The following is a 17930-nucleotide window of genomic DNA, read 5'->3' as shown; positions in this document are numbered from 1 at the left end:
CAAAACCTTTTTCTGAAAGCTGAATTACAGGCCAGGGGATGATAAAACATTCTTCCCAGTGTCTGCAGATGGCCAGAACACCCCTCAAGCATGGGGGCTGTGAGGGAGGTTCTTTTCTGTCGTTATTTTCGTGGAATCTTTCAGATTCTGCATGACAGACATCAGACGACTTCAGCGTCCTTCTGGGCCCTTGAAGTGAAGCTGTTTTATTCCAAGGGCATCAGAATATTAAGCACACAAAATAGGGTATGAAAGGCATCTGGTAAAGAGTTCTAAATACATGTATTTTGACCTAACAAGCTTGCCTTGGAAAACACACTTTGTGATCTGTAGGTCCAGAAATAGCTGTGTGGGGCCCTCCTGTCTCACTTTGCTCAGTTCCTCCTGTGGGGCTGCAGAGAACAGTCATGTAAAATGACAAATCCTGCACTCAGTGCTCCCAGGGCAATGTGTGTCATCTGTAACATGAGGGAATTATAATTCCTGTTATTTAATTACATGCAAGCTAATGGCCAAGTGCTGTGAATATTTCTTTATTACTGTTGGCAGTGGTGTGATTTGTCTCATGGCTCTTATTCTTCCTCCTTGCTGTGTGAGGTTTGAACTCTTAAAGTAATCTGAACTGTTCCTTCTGACACAGCAGTCTCTTTTTCCCATAGTCTGCTTGGTTTACTGAGAACTGAGAAAAAGTAGCACAAAGGGAAGACTGATAAAATTTTCCTAATTCTATTATAGTAGCAAATGGCAATCTTTCAACTAGGAGAAAAGTACAGATAATAATCCCATTACTTACCAAGTAAGCTACATTTTAAAGAGCACAGTATTCCACATTTCCTCAAATAAATCCCATGACTCTTACTCTGCCCTTGAAATGTGGCAGTGTTGAATTATAAGTGACTGTCTGTATTTGAAATACAACTTGGATTGTATTTGGAGTTATGGGCATATTTCCAGGCAATGCTAATGGCACTGTATGGCACTGGAAACTCTTTTGTTACTCTCTTTTGCTTCAGAGCCATCTTGTCAATGTGCCCTGGAGTATCTGGGAGCCACATACAGAACATCAGGTTTTTTTACTACATCAGGCTGCTACCACAGTCTAAGGATAGAGTAAAATTCAGATGACTCAGAGGACTTGATCACCTTCATCTGGTTTTCCTGCATTATGTTGTCAGCATTCTTCCTGTAGCTTTAGTTGATATTTCTATTCAGGGGCTTATTGGCATGGCACAAATTGCAGATCATCACACAAAGTAAAAGTGGCGTGATGCCAGCATGGAGTTCTCTAGAATTCCCCCTGCTTGAAAGCAGTGCTGGTGCTACTTCAGAGTGGCTGATTTATGCCTTAGTTAGCCTGTGAGTGATGCTGCTGTGTCGTTTACCTCATTTAACTAATTTCACAGGTAGCCACATTGTTCCTCAGCAGCAAATATTTAGACACACTTCCAGGTGCCACATGCCTCACAAAGATCTGTGTAGTAGAACTGTGCATATAAAAGTAGCATGACATAGAATAAAGAAGTCTTTTGAGACAAGCAAGATCACTTGTTGTAAACAACAGAATCATAAAATTAGTGGCTGATGAAAGTAGCCAATATCTTGTTTACATATGAATAGCTCTTTTGATGCATTGTCAAAGATAATCTTCTTTGAAAACTTAATTCATGCTGGCTTGGATGGGGACATGGTGGATTTGGAATTGGCTGAAAGACCACAAGCAAAGTTAATCATAAGTACTAATAAAGGACTGATGTAGCAACCAGCCTTATTTATTATCTTCATTAATGATCCAGAAGAGGCTGATATCTGGATAAGAGTTGCTTTGGCATTTAAACTGAAGCAAGTGCCAGACATTATGCACAGGCAGAGGGAAAGTATGAAAACAGCTCGAGATTAAAAAGTAAGATAAACCAAGGTTTATTTTTATTTTTTTAATGTAAGCACTTGTATCTGCAAAGAAATATCTATAATACTTATCCTGTATGCTAGGAACAAACTAAGATCCAAGTAAGGTGGACATGACAAGGCCTGAGTACATAGAGTTCAACGCTTTAATATAAAATTCTCCTTGTGTTCCTTTGCATTTATTCTCCATGGGAATGAACAGCTAATATCAATGAAAAGCCATAACCAGTTCTCGTTATCACATTGTAGCATCCACAAGGTCAGTGCCATTTTGGACTCCCTGCACAGCTGTACCATCCAACAGAGATGTTATGTATTGACTCTCTGTGATTCCTCAGACCTTTCCATTGCCTAAAACTCACCTGGGATGCCAAGACATCAAAAATTTTGTAGTCAAAACTTTCCCGGGCTGGTGAATGAGGTTGGTTATGCTTAAATGTCCAAGGCACCTGATTTATGCCCTGGAAATCTTTCTGGGCATCTTTTGATAGGCATGCAAATCCCAAGAGTGCTGTGTTGAGGGTCACGTAAGCAATGCCAAAATTCATAAGCCAACAGGTACATCACTCACCATCTCTGGAGCTCAGATTTATAGTTCTGTCTTTTCTGCATGGTATTTATGCAACTCTCTCCAGTCTTTCCACAGGTAGTGGCAGTTTGCACTCCATCTCACCTGCCATAACTCTTCTCTACATCCTCCAAATGAGGCTGTAAAGCTGTGGCTGGGGAGCACATCCCACCTAGCTCATCCCTCCCAGTTTGCTGGAAGTGCTCTTCTCACAGATCCCCGGGGTCTGACCTGCTGCAGAGTAAAAGCAAATTTGGCATCGCTTTTTTCCCACTAGCAAGGCCAGAATGTGTTCACCTCTTGTCACCCATACAGGTTTTAAAACCAAATGGGCTGAGAAAATTACAGTACAAGTGAGGGTCTTCCTTTTTATATGCAATAACCTTGAGATTTCATCAGAGATCTGGTAATTCAAATTCACCTCCCTTTTTCTGACACAGTGCAGTGATTTAAGCTGATGCCTCTAAGTGGAGTGTGCTGATGGCTGGAGCATCTTATTGCACCTCTGATTGAAATTACTCCCGTTTAATACTCGAACATTCTTCAGAGCACGGCCTGGAGGGAAGTGCCCCAAGCTCTGTCGTTATCACCTGAAGTGACAGCACGGGAAGAAGCAGTTTCAGCATGGCAGAGGCACAGTAGCTGCACAGCAGGTTCAAATGACAGTTTTCAAACTGTTTCACACACAGCACAGCATGGACAGTTGGATGCTTCCACTTGATTGCAGTGAGGAGCATTACAGTGTATAAACAAATCTTTCTCCTTCAAGATTTGTTTCCAGTGCTCCATCTGGTTTAATGTCTTGTACCAGTGCTAGATGACTCAGCTACACAAATGTCTGTGGAAAGTGATTCTGAAATGTGTTTGTAACATGCCTAACCTGCTTTTTTTAAGGACTGGTTTTATGCTCTGAAACACAAGGGTTTCTTTTCCTTCCAGAATGGATGGGCTCAGTTCTGGGAGCTCATTCTATGACTTGGCCTTGCAACATCTGGCAGTGTTGTGACCCATCCCTGAAGGCAAGAGTAACCCAGGTTCTTGTTAATAGATCCCTTGGGGCAGATAAGAATGAAACAACACTGAATGATTGGTGTTTGTAAATGTATATATACATAGGGCTTATTTTGGAACAGTTTGGTTGCAAAGGAGAGCAGGTATGTGGCCACAAAATAATAAGTTTGGTTATTATTATCTATAGTAAATTTAGAAATAAAAAATAGAATATAAATAAAATAGAATAAAAATATAATAAAATATAAAATAAAAATATAAATAAAATAGAAATAAAAGCATAAAAATAACACTTAAGTAAATGTATGAGGGAAAAGGAAAAAAGGATAAAAGTAGAAAGATATCCCACCAATGGGTCCTTCAATGAGACTTGATTGTTGCAATTTTGATGCTCATTGGTCGAAGTAATGGTCACAGTCTTGATGCATCGGGGGTGGGGGAGCCCCCAAAACACAAAGTTCAATGGGTTAATGTGTGCTTGGGCTTGGTGAGAATGCCCAGGTGCCTTCCCTGGTGGGGGAACTGTCAGTCCTTGGGGGGAAAGCCTCAGAAATGAGCCTGGGGGTGTTTTGGGGGTCTTTGATGTTATATGACCTCTTCTTTCTTTCTTCTCAGGTCAACCTAGTTGAGACAGTTATGTCCCCTCAGAGGGGATGAACACCCTCAGGACATTTCCCTGGGTTAGCAGGTGGAGTTTTACAACTGAGGGAGGACAACTGGCAGGATAAAAAAGCACCATCCTTGCAGGACTTGCCTCTTACCTGGCTCAAAGCCTGGCTTGTAGCCCTCAGTGGTGGGTGCTCACACCCTCTGTCTTAGGGGGACCAGAGGCTTCACCACCACACACCCAAAATCTCACTGCCTGCGCTCAGGAGCTGCAAACCCAGCCCCAGCAAAGCACAAATGGCAAATTGTTTGAGTCATTAACCATTAACATTCCAGTCTCTTACAGTCAGGAATAAATGTTCTTACACTGTAATATTGGATGAGTTGAAAGGTGATAAATTATTTATTTACACAACATGGGCTCTGAAGAATTCAAATTTAATTCAGTCGGGGCGGTGGAGCACTTCTGGCAGCTAAATCAAAGATCTTTCTAAAAATTCTCAATTATAGAAGAGTTCAGTTGGTTTGTTAAAATTGCACAGTGTAAGTGGACTCAGCTAAATTTTGCAGAAATAATTTCTCTAGCTTATTGAGTCTTGGGGGAACAGAGAGATATTATGCCTTTAAACTTGCAGCTTTTCATAAACTATCATTTTGTTCGTGCATTGTGAGATAAAATAATTTTCTGTGTTCTTTAACACATTATCTCCTTTAAAACATTATCTCCTGTCCAGAAAACAGATGTTAGCTTCACTTAGAAGAATTTCTTAATTACCTTTAAAGTACTTGTTTCTGCCTGACTTCTCATTTTGTTTATTTTGATAACAGAAGAACAGACCCAGAGAATTATCCAAAGAAAGAACAATCACTGCTAAAGTGGCTGTAAAATAATCATTTCAGACTTACTCTCATGCATCCTAACACTCTCTGTTTGCTTTCTGCAGTGCTGCAGTACATGGAGCAGAGACAGCAGACCTGTTCACAGCACTGAGCACATTGTCACACGCAGTTTAGGTCCTTCTGCTCTGTGAGTGTCAGGTTTGGAGGGGCTCAGGGACTCCTCTGAGCTGGTACCTGTATTACACAGCCACTGTCATTCCATGCATCCTTAGGTAGCATGTTATGATGGAAGCCCAAGCTTTTATTCATTATAAATGTGGAAGAAAACCCCATTGCATTGAAGGCACTGTATTTGGGAGCCTCTGACAGCAACTGTGTTCTCTTTCTGAACCTTAATTTGAAACAGAGGAAGGAATGAGTAGTAGTTAATTTCAGCAAGTTTAACAGTATCAAGCTATACAGTCTTATATGGATAGTTTTCCAAATGCTACTTTCTGCAGCCTCTCTTCCTCCTCCTCCTCCTCCATCATTTTTTTTTGTTCCAACACTTCTGCCACGAGGCTTTGAGGAGATGTATCTGTTTTCTTATTTGGTTTGGTAAGCCTGTGAATGACGCACGTTGACTTGTACAGAAGGAGGAGGTCTGAACACTCACAAAACAAGCCTGCAGGCACTGGAAGTAGACTGGGAATTCTTGCATGAGGAGGATAAAAGGACTGGATGATGGTGACAGATAAGGAATGCAGTATTTTTAACATAAAGAGGGAAAAAAATATAAGGCTGCCTAATAATATATAGAATTAAGTGCCTTTTTTCGGAATTTAAAATGTCCCTGGCATATTTTGTGAGTTGCAGCCATGTAAACAATGCTCAACAAAACACTGAGGAAGCCAAAAACAGAAGAAAGAAATAAGTTATGATACCCAGCAACACACTTCATATGTAAAATTAAATGGATGTACAATTGTTTACATTGTAATATTTGATTGGTTGAAAAGTGGTAAAATGATTTTGTCAGGTGTAGTCCAGGCCAAATCCTGTAGTCCTGATGGAAAAAAAAAATCCCCATAGAAAACTGTAAATTTCTGACAGTCTCAGCTGCATCTGTGAACCATGACTTAGGATATTAGTTTGAAAGTCAAGTGAATTCCTGTTAAACTGACTATCAAGCAAGATGAGAGGTAATTTGATCCAATACAATTTTCTAGTGTGTATATAAACTGCAATCCTTTATTTTAGTTTTTCAAACTTCTTAATTTTATTTTAAAATAAATATCCTGAAACAATGTAATTGCAGTAGCAAAGATCTACAGCATGAGTTCAAAGCCATGTCTCCACAGAAAATACAGACTATTATTTCGAATTCTGCCTTCAGGGGAGTGATGCCTCATACCTCAACTGAAATTTTTAGTCTCTTCCATTTAGATGCAGAAGATGTTGTGTTGCCTGTCTCATCACAGGAGACAGTCTTCTTGAGAATATTTGTTGACAGTTCTTTAAGAGTTTGAGGGAGAACTTCTGCGCTTGTTTGCAGGGTTGTTGGTTTTTTTTCAATAGGCATAATGCAAAAGGCAAAAGTGATTTAAAAAACCCAGATATTTTTTATGTCTCTAAGTCATGCACTCCACATTTAGAGCAATGAATGACCGTGCATGTGCTGGTCAGTTCCCTCCAAACTGACTGAAATGAGAGTAGGATCAATGTTTGAAGAGCTGGATGTTTGCTCAGCTGTATCTGTTAGTTGTCTGTACTCAGCTTCTGTAAGTGAAGTTAGCATTTTACTCTGTCAAGTAATTCATGTTCCTGAAGTCTCAGTCTTTAAGGGCTAACTTGGACAGAATTATCAGTCCCAAAAAACCATGAGCCAGCCCTATGGTTACTAGCAAGACAAAGAAACCTAACAAACTTGTAAAATTTTCAGCATTTCTTACATGATACTTACCAAGAGTAACAGTCTCCCCATGGGTCAAGACCCATGCAGGTCAATGAGGACTTTGATATTAAAAGCCATAGAATGATATAATAGTTGAAGTGGCTTTGACAAATTTAAAAAATAAAGTGCTGCATGAGGCTGAGAAGGCTTTCCCATTACTGTGAGTGATTAAGGTGTTACTTAAGATGAATTAAATGATGAGCATCCTTAGAGATGTTCTCAAGGAGCTAGCAATCAATCTTTCTCTGTCCTCATCCTGTACTTTTAATTTGTTGTATTACATAGTTGCTTTCTCTGTTACATAGTTGCTCTTAAGTGTAATCTCTTCGTTTTATTTGTTGTTTTTTTTTTTTTGAGATCTCACATCTCTTACTGATGAAATAAAAGAATGAAGAAATAAAAGTGTTCAGTTATTTCTGGAGACCTTTAAATCATCTTCAAAAATGGCTCATCAACTTTTTTTGGTCTCTAGATACAGTTATCATTTTCATTTGTAGAATTCTAGCCTAGGTTGGTTTCCCTTTGACTAAAGTTAGCCCTTTACTGACTGGCTCAAATCGAGTTCTGACTGTCTTGTGCTGACCTGCAGATGTGTACAAACGCCAATGAATTCCTTTTCCCAAGAAGCATCTGCCTAAGTTACTGGTAGAAATGGTGGTGCCCAAATGAACTGGACTTACATAATTTTTAAATTCAGACTAAAGCTGCAGATTAATGCAAGTGGAGGGTCTCATTGCTGGTTACAAAGATTTTGTCTCTTGCAAGGACTGTTTCATGACTCCTGTTTCCTGCTGCTCTGGAGCTGGAAGAATGGATAGTACTTGTTATGCCTCTGCATAGATTGCATTCATGAAGCAGTCCAAGCACCAGCACAGCTCTGCTACCACAAGAAATGTCTGTGGAACAGATGAAGGCATGGAATCACTTCCAGAGAACCAGCAGACCCGCTGTTGAGGGGAAGTAAGCTGATCCAATATACACAGGCAGAGCAGATGTTCCTTGCTTGGTAGTGTTATAAATGGGATGGGATCCTGGGGCAGCACAGCTGCAGCACGCTGGGCTCCTTGTTACCCCAACAAGAGTGCAAGGGGCCCAGCTTGGAAGGTGTTTGTCTTCATAATGCAGCACTGTCAGGGACACCTCTCTGGAGTGCAGAAGGATAAATCTCCCATCAGGAATTGACAACTTGTGCTGTGTTTTTGGCATGTGCTAATTACACAATTCATGCACAGATTTACTTTCTGACTGAGAATAAACAGAGTCAAAGGATTTCCCATTAAACTGATGAAGTTTATACATGAATAATCCTCTTCCTACCTGTGAGGGGAGAATGGGAAGGAAAGCAGTATCCATGAAGCAGTAATCTTCTTATTTGCAGCTCTCATAAACAGCTCCTGTGTCTGGTGAAGGAGTGATTGATATGCAGGAGCTCCAAACAGGGATCTGGGTTGCAGAAAGGTGATCTCTGATACATCCATTTTAGCAGTTCCCAGGGTCTGTGTCCCCATAATTTCTCAGCCATGTGTTATGTGGCTAGTCAATAATAACAGTGAAAAAGGAAAAAAGCAAAAGGATTTTACATGCCTGTTGAAAAATTGGGGTAAAATTCTGTAATGTAAGAAAAAGCCTCTCCAAGCAGTGCTGGGTTTGTTTCTCACTTAATTTGCAAATCTTTTTAATGTTTTTAAACACGCTTTTCAATTCATGCTCTTGAATTTGGGTGCAATTCTAGGGAGAGATGCTTGAAATTAAATTGTTGGCTCTCTGTGCTCTGTGGTAACTCTAACCCTCGACTAGGCAGCAGAGAACATGCAGCTGGGGTGCAGACAGCTGCTGTTCAAAAGCCTCAACACAGGAGTGCATCCCAGGATATCTCACTACTCTGATCAGACTTGTCCTCCTGAGAAGTGGCAAAGTTGGCTTTGCTGCTGGCCAGGACCTCAGCTCTCAGTGGGCAGACTGGTGCCTCCTCAATCCTGGTGATTATCTGAACTGCTCTGATCTAGAATCTGTTCCTTGGCATCCCCTCTGCTTTATTTCCCCAGCAGCAGAGAGAAGGGGGATGGTGCTTCCCTACTTTCTTCAAGTGATGATGGTGATGGAGACCTGTTTTTTCCTTCCCAAGACCTGGGAGAGCCTCTGATTACAACAGGATAGGTGTATCCAGCCACACCAGAGCAGAGTAAGAGATGTTGGGAAACCTGAGTGTAACTCAGAGAAACTCATGTTTCTCTGTTTCTTCATTGACCCAGCATAGGGGGAGCTTGAAGAAAAGTACAACAGCAACAAAAGATAGTCAGATTGTCTCCTGGTTCCTCCCCCTCCACACACACCCTGTCCCTTCCCATTGTTTCTGCTGGGCATTGTGATTTGACCTAAGACAAGAACACCTAGGGAGAAATGTCCTAAGAAAAGAATACCATGCACAAATTGTAGTAGGAACTATGTGGTTGCTTGCATAATTACAGAATCCTAGAAACAATTAGGTTAAAAAAGAGATCTGGGATCATCGGATCCAGCCTGTTCTGAGTCTGAGCACACTGCATAGCTGTGTTAGTATGAGAAATGCAGGGAAGTACACTCTCAAGACAATACATGGTGATATTTCAGCATCAAACAGACTGTGTTAGGTACAGTACTTCTGGAACTAATCTAATTTACTGACCACAGTTTTCAGGAGCTTTAAAACCATATATATTTTTATCTTTAAAAGAAGGGTGTACTTGACAGTGCTCACGAGGAAGAAAACTCATGAGCTTCTGTGTCTGTGTACTCAGAGCTGGGTTCCCCACTGTGCTGCAGGAGAGGTACATCAATCACACTGGAATAACACTAAGGGCAGGCAGACCCTACTGTTGTACCTGCTAAAAAGGCAAAAACCTGGCTGTGACATTGCATGGAAAGGTTCCTGAACAATGCCAGTCCCTGTCTTTATCATGAAAAGATCAAGCTTAAGGAATGAGCTTAAATACCATGTGCTGCAGTAAGTATCATGAAATTACCGAGCTGACTCCAGCATCTGCTGTCCTGCTGAACAAAATTATGTATATCTTTTTTGCAGTATTTTGGATTATTATAACTAATTCACAAGCTCCCTCTGCTGGGCTACCAGCATAGGAGAGAAGTGCAAAGCTCCTGTTATGTTTTTTGCAGACTGACCCATTTTCTTCAGCTATTTTGACACTTTGTACGGCATCAGAAGAAGTGTACAATCAAATTCATGTAAATGGCTTTTTAGAAATGTAACAGAGAGAGATTTGATGTGTTAGGTGCCTAATAAAATGTTTTTATGTGCATAGAAGGTTTTTTTCACAATAATGTAGCTGTAGCTGTTACCTCCTGAAAGTGCTTATGCATCTATCAAAAGATAATGATACTTGGCTTCAGTAATGCCTTCTGTTACAAGAAAGAGCTCTAAGGAAATAAATACAGACCTGTTAAAAGAATTAAAAGCTTACAGTCACCAAATACATTCCATACAGTATGCAGTTTGATGTAGCAGTGGTTTTCAAAACGAGCCAAGGGGTTTGTACAAGCATTCAGAGGAATAAAAAAGTGCTGAAAACGTTACTCTAATCAGAAGAGCTCATCCTGCTGCTTTCTGCCTAATCCTCAAGGTCAAGATTTCTGTCTGCAGTTTTCAAAATACATACATGGGGCTTAGCACTGTCATAACCAATAATTGCAAAATCTCTTTTAGTAGATTAAAAAGAGTTGTGAAATTACTGACTTCCAACTAAACAATCTCAGGTGAGAGACTGCTAACAAAAAGCCAGAATTATGCTCTTTGATTGCTGTAGACAAAGCATTTTCTGGCTGGCTTTTAACAGGGATTTACTGAATTAAGGACCTGCCTTAAATAATTCACAAAATTGTGGAGTGCCTTTATGGGAAAAGGCATATTGTCTGCAGTGGCACCAGAGAAAAATGGAGAGACTTTATGAACAATCACAGTGGCTTTTTTACTGCAAGTCAGGCTCCTAGACACAGACAGTGGTACAAATAAAAGGTATTACAGTGCTGCCTGTGTTGTTTAAAGTATCAGGTACATGGGAATGTAGCCATCACCAGTGTGAGTGGAGCAGTGATTTGGCAGCACTCAGCATCACTGGACAATGATGTAGAATAGAAAACAACTGCAGCAACCAATTGATACAAAAAGTGCAGGGAGAATGCAGAATGCATGCATTCCAAACTTCAGTCTAGTGAGGAGACTAAAGTGATCATTTCTAACATCAACTGAGACAAAATCAGCTCTTTTGACTAAAGTGGGAAGGCCACCTCTACTTATCCAAGAAAAGGAACAGGTATGATGTGTGTGATAAATAGCTGAAAGCTTGAGAGGGGCTTTTTACATGGACATGCAGTGACAGGACAAGGGGGAATGGCTTTAAACTGAAAGAATGCAAATTTGGTCTAAATATTAGGAAGAAATTTCTTGCTCTGAGAGTGGTGAGACACTGTTGCTGTGGAGAAGCTGTTCAAAGCCGTGTTAGATGAGGCTTTGAGCAGCCTGGTCTAGTAGAAGGTGTCCCTACCTATGGTGGGAGATTTGGAATGGCCTTTAAGGTGCCCTCCAACCCAAACCATTCTTTTATTCTGTGGTAAAACAGGTTGTGATGTGTTTAAGAATACAGAAAAGAATTAGGAGAAATTTTAAAGCACTAGCAGTATATCTCTTAGTGTCATTAGTCTTCCATTCAAGTATTGACATGATAAAGAGTAATTTTACCTATGCTTATATTCTCAAAATGTGTATCTTATCTCAAGCATGAAATTTTTTTCTACGTAGCATATTCTTATATTGGTTTTATTCTGCATCAAAGCATCTGATGGCTCCAGAGGATGTGATATCAATATACAATTTATCCTTTCAAAGCCTGAGGATGATCAGTCTGTTTCTTTTCTGTCCCTAATTAAACATTACTTCAGTAATTCCCAGGGACAAGGAGGCATTGCAGCTCTACTGAAAGGAAAATGAAGTTTGTAGGACCACAGCTACACCGTCTGTGGTTATGATTAATGTATTTTATGATTCTTGTTTTGGTCATAAGATTCAGCTATTTTGTTAAAGATACTGTGAGGAAGTATACAGAGACATGCCACTGGTTTGAGGGGTTTTTTTTGTAAGGTGACAGAAATCTAAGGATTTTTTAACACAAAATTCATTGAAGTAAAAATGTCAAACCAATGGAGTTCTTAAATGTGATTGCTGATTATTCAGGCTTTGGCAGGCCACTAATAGTGATGGTGAGAGTTTCTGTTCCAGCCAACCATTTCCCAGAATAAGAAGCAATAATGCAAATCCTTCATACTTAAATGTTTTGGGAAGCAGGCAAAAACTCTACAATGACTGTGGATTGGGTGACTTGGTAAGAGGTTATTTGTAGTCAACATAAGGATCAATTTATTTAGCTGTTAGTTAGGACACACCTACCTGGTGTAAGCCCACAGATCAGTCCAAGAGGCCAGAAATAAGGTTGTTTTCAAGATACACAGGTCATTTTCTTTCCCATTTTCTTTGGTCATGTGGAAGTGGATTAGGTGGGTTGATTTCTACCATTCATTCATGCTTTTAAATACCATTTTTCATCTGTCTTTGCATATGGGCTGCTTTTGCATTCTGAAAAAGAGTGACATTCATTAGCATATTTCATTAAGCCACCCAAAAGGATATACTATGTATAGACTAAGGTATTCATAGTGCTCAAGTGTTTTGACTTTTTACACTTACTTTATATTAAAAAACAGTGAACAGTGCATTCTTATCTAGCTGATACATCTTTATGCAGCACTGTGAAAGGCTGGATTTGGGTAGAAGTTTACATTTAAAAAACACAATCAGCATTCTAAAACAGTCATTAGTTCAATTTAAAAATTAAATGCGCTGAACATAAAAATAAGCTTAGCAAAACATGGTTTGTATTGAAAGCTAGTTGATAATACTTAGTGAAGAAATAATTACATAGAGAAAATTAACTGATTAAGAGTTTTCTAACCCACATGTTTTTGCCTTTCAGAATTACAATTAGTAGAACTTATCCTTCACATTTATTTTTAAAGGATGACCTTATTAATGCTTTTACAAGGTATGGAATTCAGAGGAGTAGGTCCTAAATTTCAAGACAGTAAAACGACAGCTCTGGAGAAAATTCAGTCCTTCTCACCATGTCTTTGCTCTCATTTGTTTGAGATTCAGTTCATCTCTTTAAATTCTGTGCAGCTAAAACAATTAATTTAAAAATGACTGGAAATGAGTGAAGTCTCCAGATGTTAATGGCTTATTTAATTCTACTGCAGTAACATTAAAGAACACTAATCAAGATGAGAACTAGGTTGTTCTCCAGGTTGTACAAATACCAGTGTCATTTGGAGCAGCTGTAATAAATCCCTTGTTATCATGAAGCAAGATGAGACACACAAACAAAATCTTTCAGCCATTAGTTTTCAGTCAAGTTTTAATGACATTAATTATCTGTAGCATCTTTTACAGTCCAAATGAGAAAATACAGTTTATAATAGATGTTGTCTCCGTATTAAAGCTATCAGTATTTTTTAAACTTGAAGAAGTAATTGTAAATCCTATGGTAATAAAAATTATAGCAAACCCAAATGTGTTTAGAAACATTTCAAAGACATTATTCTCATATTCCAGTTAATTTTAGGATTGCTGTTTATCTTGTCAAGACTATTTGTACAGCTTTTTTATTTTTTTTTCTTTGTAATTTTTCCTTTTTGCTTTCTTAGTTCTCTTTTCACAAGTTGAAATATATTTCTTCAAAGTACTGCTGCCATATGTGCCTTCCCCTAAAGCTGAAACCATACTTTGGTTAAATCATTTAATTGGCCTAGATATTGTTCAGTAATGTCCAAGTGTGGTTGACACAGGACATTGCTGGTGATTGTGATTGCAGGGAATTGCATGTAATTAGAATTGTAGTTAAAATCTGTAAAATTGATTTCTCACTGAATGCTTTAGATCATTAACATGGAAAAGTTCATGTCTGGTGAAATACATGATTTGTCCATCTTAACTTCTGACACCTGTAAGAGCCAAGTCATTTTTAGGGACTGCATTAACCTGTTTGTGATGCTAAAGTCCCACAAGCATAGCTGGCCTATATTCATAGAAGCCTGTCTTGCACTTCATTTTTCTCAGCATTTTCTTGTATTAAGAAAGGCTGATTCTTTTACAAGAGGTTTCTGTACCCTCATACATAGTAGTGATTTTCAGTAATTTAGGAATAATTTAGTAACTCTTCCTTGCTTCCTTTTTTTTAAAAAATCTGGACTATAGAAATATCTGTCTAGTGTGTCCCAATAAAGCCTGTAACATTTACTTCTTTAATCTTTTCCTTTGTCTCCTGCTAATGCCTCTTCCCCCAGTCTGGAGGCTGCTGTTCTGCAGCTTGCCTGCTGCTTGTTGTCAGCTTCCATCAGACTGAAGGATCTCTGGGAAGGAAAGACTCTGAGAGGGCTTCTTTTCACCTCATCTGTGCAGCTAAAGATTTGACATTCACTTCCTGAGACAGGATGAAACTCTGGTTTGGAGAAACATTATGCAAATCAACTGTGTTATGTAAGGAACTCCTAATAATGATGTACATTACAGCATATTTATAAGATTAAAGGCAGTATTGCATCCTGTGCACTGGCAAAAAAACAGAGTCCTGAAAAAAATGTCTTAAAAACGAAATCATTATAATAGACTTGATGTTTGTTTGATGTTTCTGTTTAGGTGCTGACCGCAGCACAAATTAAATCGATTTGCCTGGCCATACTAGAATCAGGAAAACAATATGCGGTGAAGAAGAGGAAACCAGTCCCACTGATGTATTCCTACTATGGAACAGAGTATCTTGGTGAGTAAAACACACCAACACTCCAGAGAGTGTGCTGTGTGGAGATGCTCAGCTAGTAGGCACTTCAGAAATAAAATACATAAAATCTACAGTGTGGGATTTTTCCTGAACCCATTGGGACCATCCAACCTCCTAAAGCTGTGCAGTGGGACTGAGGAGCTGGAGGGATGGGCTGGTGCTGCCAAGCACTGGGGAATGCAAGAGGTGCCTGTGCTGCAGCAGGGGAGCAGCTTCATTCCCTCTTCTTTCTGCCCTGATAAATAAATCTGCCTTGCCAGCAGAGGCAGGGAGGGGTGTGGTGTCCTTGCCTGTGTGGAGCAGGTTCCTCAGGGCACTGTCAGGGATGTTCTCTGGGAGCTGCTGCTGCCCTGCCAGACCTGGCAGGGTGGTTTTGGCTGTAGCAGTGCAACTCAGGCACGTGGTGAGCTGCTCCCCTCACAGGCAGCTTGGTTGGAGCTCACCTGAAGCTCTGGTGAAAGGTCACTGAGGAGGGCCCTCGTGGGGTTCTCATGGCTCAGTATCACTGCAGAAAGTGTGCATTGGTTTGCAGTTCCCTGGCAGGAGAGCAGAGAGAGCAGTCGCTCAGTGGTGTGTTCCACAGACCCTGGCAGGTACAGACAGTTCTTGCACTGAAATGTAGGTGTTAGCTCACTGATAGTGTCAGTCAGTAACTGGGAAATACCCATTTATGGCCCAGTTTCAATTTGCATTCAGCAAATGCAAATATATGGCCCAGATTCAGCAGTGTGTCAAGAAGAGTAACACCTTGAAACACTGTTCAGTTCAGGTTCAGTTTAACTTCATACAGTGAGTTTCAGTCATATCAGAGTGAGAGCAGAAGGAATTCATACATATTTTTTTGCAAAGCTAGAGGAACTGGAAATGACAGAAGGAGTAAAATATCGTAGTAAAACATGGTGTTATGCACCTAGAAATCTTTTAATCCAAGCACTATTCCAGTGTGCATGAAGAAGACGAAGGAGCCATGCTCTTGACAAGGAAATCTATTCCAAGGGAAAGTTGCAATTAGGTGCATACAGAACCTAAATCCACACTCTAATTCAATTGTTTCTGTTTTTGCAGGTGCAGCACATGGGCTTTCCTCAATCCTGCAGATGTTGCTCTCCTATTATGAGTACCTGCAGCCAGCAGATCAGGAGCTCGTGTGGCAGAGTGTGGATTTCCTGATGGACCAGGAGCAGAACAGCAACTGGCCCCCCGAGCTGGGGGAGACAATTGAGCGGGAGAACGAGCTGGTGCACTGGTGCCATGGAGCTCCAGGTTCTTTTCCCATTGATGCTATGCATAGCCAGATGCTGATCACATTGCTTTTTCACATTAGGTGATTCCATGTAGAAGATAATCTCAGATTAAATTCAACCAAAGTGAAAACCCTGATGGACAGAAAGAAGTTACACTTAGAGATGCGGAAATTCATTAATTGCTATTGTTCTTCCCCAGAAAAACCTGTATCCCATCACTGTTCCTGGGTAATAACACATGAAGCTTACAAGAACACTTCAGCTACTCCAGTGTTTGTTAAATTCAGACCACAAGTCAGCTAAACGCTTCCTTAGGCACTTGAGTTGGTTATGTGTCATGTGCATTCTCATAAGGTTACTACTGAGCTGTGAGTTCTCTAGTGAAGATTATGATTCATTTATTTCAATTCCCTCTAAAAATATGCCAAATAGGTTTTTTTTAGCAGGAGTTAATATGTATAACTGTGTATAACTAGAATAAAGCAGTGTAGGCCTCATTGGGGGGAAAAAAAAAAGTTAATTTTTTTCTCATTTAGTGAAAGTTTGCATCTGTTTCCAGTGTCAGAAATTATCTTCCCCTCCTTGTGTTTCTGTCAGTAAGCAGGTGAGATGAATGGTGATTTGGAGCCAATAGAAGACAGTGCTAAGAGTTTACTCTTCAAAGGCAAAAATGTGACTGCTCTTTTAAAATGACAAAGGTCTGGGAATGTTAGAGTAAACCCTGGAATTCAGTAATGACTTGGAAAAATTGGAAGTGTTGTCACAGGGTACACCTTACTGTGTGATTTTAGCATAGCAGATTCTCCCCTGTCCACATGGAATGTTTAGAGGCTATGCTGACATGTGTAGAGCACAAGAATGCAGTGTTTTTTAGTGTAGAAGTCTTTATTTTCTTATGTGTTCTGTGAAACCCTTGGTGTGCTTAATACGAAAGACACTCTCACTGCTCTTTTACCTAGGCATTGCATATCTGTTTGCCAAAGCTTACCTGGTTTCCAAGAAGCCTCAATATCTGGACACTTGTATCCGCTGTGGAGAGCTCACCTGGCAGAAAGGCCTGCTGAAGAAGGGCCCTGGAATATGCCACGGGGTGGCTGGTAGTGCTTACGTGTTCCTGCTGCTGTACAGGCTCACTGGGAACTCCAAATACATATACAGGGCACAAAGGTGAGCATTCCTGTCTTCTGGATTTAGGCTAATACCAGAAAGTTTTGGGAACATTTATAAAGCAGAGTCTGTGATCACCACTCTCAGATGTAAGCCGAGTGTTTGAGCTTCAGGGTCAATTCTAGCTGTAAGTCCTGGGATGGGTGCACTCTCTGGGAGCTCTGCAGTCTCGTTCCAGGCTCCCTCCCTGCCCGAGAGCCTCTGTTTCTTCAAAGGGAACTGGGATGTGGGGGAATCACGTGTGTCAAGGTCTCATCCTGATGTGATGGCAGAGCTCAGACAAGCTGTGTAGCCAAGTCCAGGAGTAGAGTAAAACATGATTTGTTATGATTTTTTTCAGAGCATTTAACATATTCCATACTATTAAAAGTGGAAAGTAAGTATAGGATGTGGTGTGCAGTTATTTTATATTTTTTAAGTTTATCATTCCCACCTTTAGCTTAGCTAGTGGGGTTAGTTCTGTTTTGTCTGGATGCAAGCACATGTGGTCCAGTGAAAATTCTGTCACAGTGCTGCAGTCATCTTTAACTATGTATCTCTAGTTTACTGTACCTGTTTAAAAACATACTATGCCATGTTTGTTATTGTTTTCTTTACAGCACAGAATAAAAGGGGAAGTAGTATAGTAATAAGATGACTGATTTTCAGCCCTTTGCTTATTTTTTAAATTTGTGTAGTTATTTCAGAATTAGAGAATTTTAAGCATTGATGTGAAACATTGCTTGCATCCTAAAAGTTACCCAAAAGTATTTGTTTAATGATACATCTTACAGAAA

At 40.0% G+C, this 17930-nt stretch overlaps 1 protein-coding gene across 1 annotated transcript in view; it reads left to right on the top strand.

The window, feature by feature from the left end:
- LANCL3 (LanC like family member 3) overlaps positions 1-17930 on the top strand; it is a 35855-nt gene that overhangs the window by 11390 nt on the left and 6535 nt on the right. Inside the window, exons 2-4 of the mRNA XM_023923455.2 lie at positions 14602-14725; positions 15809-16006; positions 16947-17154. Coding sequence (XP_023779223.2) covers positions 14602-14725; positions 15809-16006; positions 16947-17154 — 530 coding nt within the window. The remainder of the gene's footprint in view (positions 1-14601; positions 14726-15808; positions 16007-16946; positions 17155-17930) is intronic.

This window comes from Cyanistes caeruleus, chromosome 3, assembly GCF_971803275.1.
Source record: "Cyanistes caeruleus chromosome 3, bCyaCae1.hap1.1, whole genome shotgun sequence".
Lineage (NCBI taxonomy): Eukaryota > Metazoa > Chordata > Aves > Passeriformes > Paridae > Cyanistes > Cyanistes caeruleus.
Note: the sequence above shows the minus strand (reverse complement) of the source record. Positions and strands in the feature narration are given on the sequence as shown.